Source organism: Nomascus leucogenys, chromosome 16, assembly GCF_006542625.1.
Source record: "Nomascus leucogenys isolate Asia chromosome 16, Asia_NLE_v1, whole genome shotgun sequence".
NCBI classification, from domain to species: Eukaryota; Metazoa; Chordata; class Mammalia; order Primates; family Hylobatidae; genus Nomascus; species Nomascus leucogenys.
The window spans coordinates 30,974,465-30,985,192 of NC_044396.1; the positions used below are offsets into that span (position 1 = coordinate 30,974,465).

The 10,728-nt window shown below is 34.8% G+C and overlaps 1 protein-coding gene across 1 annotated transcript in view; it reads left to right on the forward strand.

Annotated features, from left to right (window-relative positions):
• LOC100601285 overlaps window positions 1-10,167 on the forward strand; it is an 86,143-nt gene extending 75,976 nt beyond the window's left edge. Inside the window, exons 4-5 of the mRNA XM_030795532.1 lie at window positions 4,586-4,715; window positions 9,022-10,167. Coding sequence (XP_030651392.1) covers window positions 4,586-4,715; window positions 9,022-9,254 — 363 coding nt within the window. The 3' untranslated portion in view covers window positions 9,255-10,167. The remainder of the gene's footprint in view (window positions 1-4,585; window positions 4,716-9,021) is intronic.
• Window positions 10,168-10,728: the final 561 nt, after the last annotated feature.

Sequence of the window (10,728 nt, forward strand, 5' to 3'; positions counted from 1 at the left end):
CATTTTCAGGACACTTACTTAAAATCAGGTCTACTTTTTAATCAGTCATGTTTTAAGTGAATGCTTATTAATAGATCATTAATAAAACATGCTTATGAAATGAGATTTCAAGAAAGAGGTGACATGAATGAAATACAAAGAAAGTAAAAAACCTGATGGAATATTTAATTTTGCTTTAAACAGTTCACTTTATAGTGAGTTACATTAGAAGTATTATTTCAAGCTAAAAAATGAATTCAAAATCTTTTTTTTAGTTCTATATGAAGATAAAACACTACAGATGATATTGCCTGTGAATTCATGACCCTTTTATACTGCCCAAGTTCCCTCTGCTTTTGACATTCAAACTGAAATATTAATCTCATTTTTTCCTTTAAATAATTTCTGCCTGGCTTCTATCACTACTTGGGGGGATGAAGTTATAAGATTTTATTCTTAAAGAATGCAAAGAGAAAAGAACAACTATATACATGAATAAATACTCCACCATTCATTTTTCACTGAAATCAGCAGCTATGCTGCAAAAAAGGGACATGCACAAAATATTTCCTAAGCACAAAGGCAGGCGATATTGCAGAACAATAAATAAAGCAGAACACTCTCCAAGGGTCTGGGGTTTGGTTTGAATAGCATTCCAGAAAGGCAGAATTCCTGCCCAACACCAACATAAACGGCAATTAAAACTGAACTTTATATGTTACACATATATCTTCCTCTCTGGATTTCTAAGAGTCTCTATGTCTAAATTACAATAGAATCCTTTGAATGTGGGTGGGGCTGGAAAGAAAAGTTACTATTACTAACAAGTCACAGTTTTCAATGTATTGAACCTGATGTCAGACTCCTAGCTATTGAACTTCAGATTCTTAGAGTACTTCCAGCTCATGATCCTATTACTTAGAATTTACTTTGAAGCTTGTAACATTTTGGGTTTGTGCTGCCACTTGCCTTCCTGATCTGTAGGCTCTCTGCTGAATGCTGTAAGCATGCAACTACAACGGGCTTTATGGACCCATTGGACCCAGCTTTCTGACTGATTTGTGGCATCGACCTCGAAGCAGCAGAGGAAGAAGATGCTTTAGCTCTTGTTACTTGTAAGTTACACTTACATGAAAACGAAACCTTAAGTGGGTCTTCTAAGAAATATGTCTGGTAGTCTGGGCTATGCCGGTAACTAGCCAAGCCACATAGCTCTCACAGGTTTAGCACAATTCCATTCTGAATTGTTCTGATTCTTGAGCTGACTCTATAGGGCACTCTCCATCCCTTTTAAAGACATAAGATATACCTTGGATTAAAAATAATTTTCCTATACAAATATCTGTCCTTTTTATTCTTGAATCTTGAAATTAATGAAAATTGTATTTAGGATTTTGCAATGTCTTTTGAGATAACTAGAAGCACTGCGGGATGCTAGAATTATTTGTCACTACTCAAAAAAACAACAGTTATTGATGTGTTTTGTGGCTTTCTAAGAAGAACAATGTGATTAGTTGAAAAGAATGCAGCTCAAACTGAATTAAGTACAATGTACCAAGAATATGCAGTGACCCAAGATGACATACCTGCATAGTGTGTGTTGGTGTTTAACAAAAGGACCAAGCCCTTCACACTAAGAGAGTGCCTCTACTGCGGATTTAGGTCTGATACTCTTCTCCCATCACTTGAATTCTGTGACTCCACTGCTAGTCCTCATTTTGATGTGCTTCCATGGGGGCCTCCTTTGCTCCGTGATTGTTTGGTCCTACTTTTGTATCAGGTTGCAAAAGTGTTCTTCTCTATCTCCCACCGCACTCAAATTATACTAAAATTATCTCTTTAGTTGTGTCTCTTTTCTTAAAATGTAAGTACCCTAAGGGTAGGTACCATGTTTCACTGTTTGGCACAACTGGTGCTCAAACTTTGCTTATTGAGTGGGATAGAAAGAACGGAACACACACTTCCAGAAAGTTCTCAGTCTTCCGATTTATAATTGCTGCACATTGAATTTTTAAATAGAGATCTAATTTGCATTACAAAGCCTCTGTCAAGGATATTTCTTTCATTTTAGCTATTTCTACCCAAATTTGCTATTTTACAATTTTGTATTGTGCTTAAAGGTAAGGTTCTTTTTATGACCTCATTACACAAAAATGTGCTTTGCTAGAGCCTTCTGGAAAATATGTCCTACAAGATGCCTGATGCTGGTGGTCATTTCTGGATTCCCTCTACCCTTAGTGAATGTTCCAAGTATGTTACAGGAATGGAAGCCAGGACTCTGGCATAAAGAGCTGCCTTTACTGACTTCCCTATGGCAGGGACTGCTAGATCTGTGTTACCTTGCGTTATGTGATGATTCAGTTCACCCCAATTTGCCCTTTGGGAACTGCTGTGAAAATTTCTTTTGTACAGTAAATTATGACAGCATTTGGCCTTCATTTGGGGGTGAATGCATGGTTTATATATTGAAGCCATTTCTTTTTTTCCCTTCAGAAATACCATGTGGCGTCAATTTGTAAGCACAAATCAAATGGCAGTTTGGGATCCTCCAGACGATCAAGAATATTCTGTATTAAATTTTTAAAGGTTATCACAGCAATGAAAACCTAACATTGAAAAAATTGAGACTCCTTGAATCCCCAAGAATATATCCTTATACCCACGGAGATACTCAACACTAGTTAAAGAAAATCTATTTTGAAACATTTAAAAATCCTGGGGCATTATTGGTTCCATTCTAGAATTAATATACTATTTAGAAATATGTACATTATATATATTTGTATATATATATGCATTATATATTTTTTATCCCTAATTTTTTTTTTAGAAACAAGATCTCACTCTGTCTCCCAGACTAGAGTACAGTGGTGCAATCATGGCTCACTGCAGCCTCAAACTCCTGGGCTCAAGTGATCCTTCCACCTTGGCCTCTCAAGTAGCTGGGACTATAGGTGCTTGCCACCACAGCCAGTTAATTTGTTTATTTTTAAGTTTTTTTTAGACATGGCAGATTACACTATGTTTCCCAGTCTTGTCTTGAACTTCTGGGCTCAAGCGGTCCTCCTTCCTCAGCCTCCTGAGTTGTTGGGATTACGGGTGTGAGCCACCACATCCAGCTATATCTTTATCTTTCTATATCTGCATCTGTATCATCTATCTATAACTATAGAGCTAAAATCTGTTTTTTCCACCTAGTCAGCAGAATTTTAGATTAGTTATCTTTAGCCACATGTGAGATTGGAATATAGAAAAAAAATCAGAGACAATTTTGTAGCTTCAACTTTCAGATATGCCATATATGGACAAATACAGTAATTCTCTGAGTAACTGCTTGCTTCTCTGCCTTCAGCCACCCAAGGAACATCCAAGACTCAGCACTATGGGTTTCCAAATTTATCCATTCAGCCATACTTGTGGCTCTTGTGGTTGGTCTGTGGCCTGAAGCTTAACTTGCCCAGTAGTTCTATTTCCCAAAATAGGTTCAGGAAGTTTGTGACCATGTTTGGTTTGTTTCAAAGGGTTACTGCATATTTAATGAGGTTGTGAACATATACTAAGATTTGTATATGGTTCATCAAATAAAACATATCTTCAACCCTCTTTTCACTTCAGTGCGTGGTTTGGAGTGGGCTGTTTTACAAGCACATATGTTTATCATATGACTTTATTTGGGGACAAACACCACTCCTTACATTTGGGATACAGTTTCTGAGTAACTGAACACTCAATTTCATCCCTCCCTATTCAAGAACAAATGTTAAGCCGGGTAGCTCTTTTCTCTTATTTCTGGCAGGTTTCTCTGAATGCTAAGGTGTCTTACTTCATCCAAATGTTCCCTTTATTATAGAAGGGTAAGAAAATAGCCTGTGCCGTGGAGACCTTTTTCACCCAGAAAGGCATTTAACTAGTGTCTTTCTGTGTGCTGGGGGGAGTAGGGAGCCTCTTATCAGTTACATGCATTTATGAGAACAATGTGTTCCACTGGTTTGTGCACCAGAAGAGGATCCTGAAAATCTTTATCTTCTGTTCCTCAGCCTTGCTGAGACATTAGGCAAATTATTTAGCTCTTAGGTCACTGACTTCTTTTGTTTTTCTATAAAGTATCTTATCCTAGCACAACAAAGGGGCATTATGACTAATACTTTTATAATAGCTATAAAATTTATTTTTCTTTTTTAAGTCTCTATCATACCATATAGAGCAACAGAGGTGGTCTTTTACTAAATGAACCTTGGTGAGTAGCTAAATGACTCACACAATACCTTCCAGTTACTGTATAATGTAATAAACCACATTCTACAAATAAGCCAGATATAATAGATAAAATGTATTTCATTTGATGATTCAGATCCAATTCAATAAAGCAGAATATTCCATAGAGTTTAGTTTCTCTAATTGCAGGAGATAAAATTGATTTTCCTATATTTTCCCTCATGTTTCCCTCCTCCACTCACTGTTTGCTGTAGCTGCTGATTGTGAGAGAAAACTAGAAATAGAATTTGCTATGAAATTTAAAACTTCACAAACTTCATGGTGCTTCATTTGAAAAGCAATGTGGAGCTGATAGTTTGTATGAAATTCTGGTGTGGACTTTTTTTCTTAGAACTTTACAAGGAAAGGGGAAATGTCTGAAATGGAGATTACACAATCCTGTCTTGAAGCAGAAGACTCAGCTAGAGCACATCTGGAAACACCCAGCATTCCTCAATATAATTCAAACGATATTTTAAAAGGTAGTATGGTCCTTTCTACTTCCCGTTGGTCTCGGTCAAGGATTTGGTCAGTGCAGCCAATGCATTGATGGGGAGGAACCCAGGATGTGGCTAGTGCTGCGGCTGTGTTGGTAACCTGAATGGGGCTGAGCAAATCAGGGAGTACACTGAAGATAATGACAGGTACCATTCTTGCAACATTTATATAAAGTTTTACACTATTTCAAAATGGAAATTAAAATAAAATTTTTAAAAAGCTGACATGGTTGAGAATAACAATTTTACCAGAAGAATACCTTATGTTGCATTTAGCCAATGTAGAACATTATACGTGTATAAAATGTTATATATTTCTTTATGTTTTCTGGTGTGTACATACATTTATAGATATTTTCTTATTGATCTAGTTTCTCTAAGATTCTGACATATTTCAGAACAAAGGAAGAAATCTTACCAGTCAGTTCAGTAAGATAATTGGAAAGGGAGACTTGAATATGTGAAAAATTTGTTTTGATCTATAGAAGATGTTAATATTATTTTCCTTAGTTTTTGTCTTTCTGATTAAAAGCTTAATGCAACCTTGTATTTCTCTTTTAAATGATCAAAAGCAGAATTTGAAAACTTTTTAGAATATGTATTTTAGTTCAAATTCCCCCCACCCAAAATTAATTTCATCTACGTACGCAGAAAGTATAATTTATAGTAAAGTGCTAAATCTAACCTGATTTCCCTCCTTAAAATTAGGTTTAAAATAAATTAAGCAGTACCTAATGTGTTTCCTAACAAGGCTCAGGGTACACAATGTTCTTTGGTTGGCCACAAAACACAAGGTCCTTGAGCTGAGATGACAGATTCTTCAAACAGACATATCCTGTACAAGATGCCTTAAAAGTGAAGGCATTGCTGCCATCGGCTTGCAGGCTTTATTTTGAAAAGGAGAATTCTGAAGGAAGGATGTTTGTTTTTTTCTTTTTAAAAAAAATAAAATGATTTATAAAAAACCGCATGTTTTTCTTTTTTGCTAGATGTAAAATCTGAGCTGCAACACTGAACAAAAGCTGTACTTGCCAGTCAGCAAAGATGCTACCACTCTGCACAACAGGTAAAACCCATATATATAGGGAAGTCAAAAGAGTCTTTAAGCTACAGTGTTTGAGGGCCTGTTTGTCTCTGGTGGAAGATTAAGAAAATGGTAAGAGCAGCATTAGCATGAGGTGTTCATTCCAAAATTGTCACTGCAGTGTGTGTGGCATTGTGTGCAAAAACAACTCTTCAAGCAAAAACGCCTCCAGCAAACTTCCTCCTTCCCTTCAAACCTCATCTTCAATTACAATGTGGTTCCTACAAAGTAAAGGGCTGTTGTCCTGTCTTCAGACCTGTGCTGCTTCTGCGCACTAGCCCTGTAGACCATCAAAGCCTAAAAATAGTTGCTGGATTCAATGAGACATGAAGCTGACAGAAATGGCATCAAGCTAATTGGCAACAAACTCTATGAAACCTACTCAGGAAATCATATTTTTAAGCTGAACACCAAGTAGATTCTTGTTTGAATGTGAGGCTAACTTATTTTTGTATTTATATTTCAAATAAAACAAAGGGATATTGTTAAAGAAGAACCTCTTTATTTCCCTTATTATATATTTATTTAATCCTTTTAAAAGATTTTGTTAACAAAATCTTTGGATTCAGTGATATTTATTTGAAAAGATTGTTATCCACACATTATGAATAAGAAACTGGGGCTTAAAGAGATGAAATGACATGTCCTTGGTCAAAACATAGACAACTTGATTCTAATCTATCAGGAAAGATGACGATATTTATAAGTAACCAGAACACAAGGTGCTAAGTTCAATACTCATATTTTGAATAACACAAGAAGTAAAATCCTTTATTTAAAGAATCAAAGGGTTATCAGAAGATAAGTTATTGGTGGATGGTCACAGAACTAATAGCCATAATTATACATGACCTGCTGGAGGATGGAAAAAACATAACAGAAATCTTACCATTTCCTCTGGTAGTTGGTTCATAAGAAAACTCTTAGGTCTTGATTGTTTACTTGAGAGTGTTGCTATTATTACTCAACTTATTTAAAAAAAACAGAAAAGTTACTTTTGGTGGCTGTTGTTGTCTAGAAGAAATAGACTATATTCAAAATAAAAATTGCCTGAACATGTCAACATGATTGCATAATTTTTCAAATGTTGATTCCTAATGCACAGATTGTAAGGATTCAGTTCACTGGAACAGATGTTGTTTTTAGAAATGATCTGCCTTCTCTGTTCATTCACATTCAATTCAAGAAGTAGGAAATTATTCTGGAATCTTTTTTCTCATTATGGTCTTGATGTGAAATTCATTTCGTGGTTGCTGAGCATCTTGAAAATACAGTGGATGGTTGCAACTACATATTCCTCTCTGGTGATTTTACTACAACTGCTCCAATAACAAATGATAAAATGTTTTAGATGGTATATTATTTATTTTACTTGTCTTAATGGTGAATTTACTTAGTGTTTTCAACAGGAATTCCATTTCAGAATATAAAATAGCATTCTAAAATTCTATAAAATGTAGATAATTTAGAAACATGAGTTATAAAATACATAAATATGGTTCAAACATATAATCAAAATAAAATATATGACTTTTATAATATCTTTCTGCTCTAGTTAATCTTTCTTCCCCCATTAATTACTGTAACATACCTTGAGGTAGGTAGAAATAAATTAACTAACTATGTTTAAGCTGTAATGAATTTTTGGGGAGTGTCCAGTAGAAAATAATATTGAACACAAGACAGAATTGTGACTTCCAAATTTCCATTTGAAGGTCTTATATGCTGGGAGAAAACTATAATTTATTATCACAATAACATTTCTAAATCAAGTGAGTTTCAAAGAGAAGTTGATTCACTCTGATTTAGGCAGCATTTCCTCTAAATGTGGAAAAGGTTTTTAAGTTACTTTACCTGGAAAGCCATTTTTATTAGATGGCAACAATTTTACTCACACTTTCTATAGCTTTCTATATCCAAGTTGTGATTCTTCTTAAACAGAATCTAGAAGATATGCAGTCCTAATGCTTTAGGATATCATCTCCATTTTTACTGATATAAGTACAACTCCAGAATAATTTATTTTAGGCCTTTCTAAGATGACTTTAGCTATAGAGTTTGGGGACAGGATGAATTAGACACCTTAGATATGTCTGATCCTAAAAATGTAGGTTCTGAAATATATTGCACTAGTTTTCAAACAATTAAAATAGTTAAGTACATGATCTTAGATAGATAAATATATTTTCCAACTCATGGCAAACTAATTGCTCTGTATAAAGAAAATGTAACTAAATATTAGCAGTTACTTGATAATGCATTTGCTTATAGTCCTGCAGAAAAGAAGATGCTGGCTGGCTGGCTGACAATACTAACTTGGAACACGCTGGTGTATCCAAATCCTCCTGGGAGTGTCTCTAGGGGCAGGTTGCAGAGCTTCAACCTTCTCCCTGGCCCGTGCAACAGAAGCAGATTTAAGGATGGCCCCAGACTGAGAGAGATGGAGACAGAGATAGAGATAAAGAGCAAGAGCCAGAGTGGGGAAGAGTGTGTGAGAACCTCCTTAGAAGACCAAATTAGCATTAAAAAATTACAACGATTTTCTGGGTGAAATGTAAAAGCAAGAATATAAATTTGAAAAATGGACCTTGAAAGATGTAGAAAATTAGTACACAAGAACATCATGTAAAAAGGAATTAGAGGATTTTTGTTATCAGCAAACTCAGTAAATTAACAATAAAATGAGGGAGTCCAATTGCTCACTTTATTTTTGCTGTTGTTAATGTAATACTAATAGGAACAGAGTGCCTAGAGAAAATAAGATGATATCCTGGGGAAAAACAGTTGGTGCATCATTTTCAGTCCTTGTCAGCATACATTTAGAGCACAGAGTATGTAAGGAGAGACCAGTAGCATAAGTGGGAGTTCTAGAATCAATATTCTGTTAGTTAAAAAAGGTGAGACTGTTTTGTCTAAAAAAGTGAAGGCTGAGAATGTAGTAACTTTCTTCAAATATACGAAAAATTGTTTCTAGAAAACAGACTAAGCACATTCCCTGCAGCGCTTTAAGAAAGCAATCAGAACAACAAGCGAGGGTTGTAGAGAGGTATATTTTGCTACCATACAGGACAGTTCCCCCCCGCGCCCCAATCACTATTGCTATTCATCAAGGCACTAGTTTGTCTTAAGGGAGAATATGAGTTTTGCATTACTAGAAATATTGAATATAACCTTTATAATTTTTCTTTTCTTTCTATTTTAAAATAGAGTCAATTTCTAAGAAGATGTGGTTCGAACATACAGAGCTACATAATATGAGTAAAATAGGACCTAACAGTAGTGTTCTCCAGGATTGCTCTGCCTTTCCTTTTCTGGATGTAACAACATTACTAAGAAAGGAAGAAAAAGCAAAAATCTGCTCTCAGGGAGATTCCAGCATGATGGAAAGCCCCAAATGGAAGTCTTTGCTTTGGTTACAGGACATAAGATTTAATAAATAAAAAGATGCTCATCTGGGGCGCTGCACCAATTATCATGTATTAAATAAGGTTACCTATTTCACTCTCCATGTAGAAATGTCTATCATAAGCATGTGCCACAGAAGGTCTCACAAGTATCATTATTGGCTGTGTTGAATTTTGTTTTTAGTTCTGTTTTATAAGGTCTGTAGTCTTACTTTCAGTGAGGAAGTGTTTTCTCAGGTTCTCAAGAAAGTAACAAAATGCCAGCATTGTCAAGGTCACCATTGTCACTGAATTATCTTACTGTCTGATTATTCCATCTTCCTCTGCATCATATTAGCCTGATGACTACGTTCTAATTATTTAAAGCGTTATGTAAATCAAAGCAGTAAATGTAATTTCTAGTCTTACTAGATATCATGTACATTAGGTCGAATAACTCTGGAAATGTCGTCATAATCATGTCATGCCTAATGATGACCTACTCAGCCCCTGCCAACATCATTCAATTACTCATTTCAGCATTGATTTTTCTCATGCCTCTCTTCATGGCATTTAAACAGCCCTCACATCTCCCCTTTTACTGAGGTGTAATGTTGTATAATGACAGAGATGCTTTGCTTCCCAGATTCATAATGTTACACTGTTTCAAATCCTTGTGGAGACAAATTGGGGAATCAATATATAAATAATGACACACTTATTTTTAATTAAAATCACCGCTTTCACAGAAATGGTATATTAAAATTATTTTTGCTAAAACAATTTTAAATGCCTATGTACAATAAAAAGACCGCCAATCCTTGGGATCAAGAATATAATTTGCCCCAAATAACTTTTCTATGAAAGTAGAATTCTTAATGGAAAATAGATTAATACATATAATTTCAAGATCTAACCTTAAAAATGGAAATAATTGTCTATTTTTAAAAATAAATCATATTTGCATACACTGTGTTTATGAGAGTTGTTTTGGAATGAAAATTCTTTGCGTTTGAGATCAAATTCTTTTATTCACAAGAATTACAATATCTTTTTCAGCTAAATGTTATGTTATACTCTTCCAAAATCTATTTTCCCTGCACTCAAGTAGAGGTAAATATTCTTTTTTTTTCTGGAAATTGATAGTCCAATTTTCTCCTGCCTCTCTTTGGCACACCCTCATTTTGCATGAGATATGCTCCTTAATAAAATTTCTACTCAATATTACAGAAACTTCCAGAAATGGCATCTGAAATATTACACTGGCCAGTTTAACTTCACCTTCACTGATTGTAATACATTATAAAAAGAGCACTGTGGAAAAAGGTGGAACTTTTAACTAACTGGATTTGGTTTCACAAACAGTAATAATACTTTTAAAAACATTATTAGAACATTTATTTCATTTCCTTTGCAATATATTTTTCTTCCTTTTAAACTAAGCTTTCTAAATTCTCATTTTTAATGTCTCAGTTGAAAGAGCTTTCACAAGCCTTTAAAAGACATTATGATTTGAATTATTCTTGCCCAG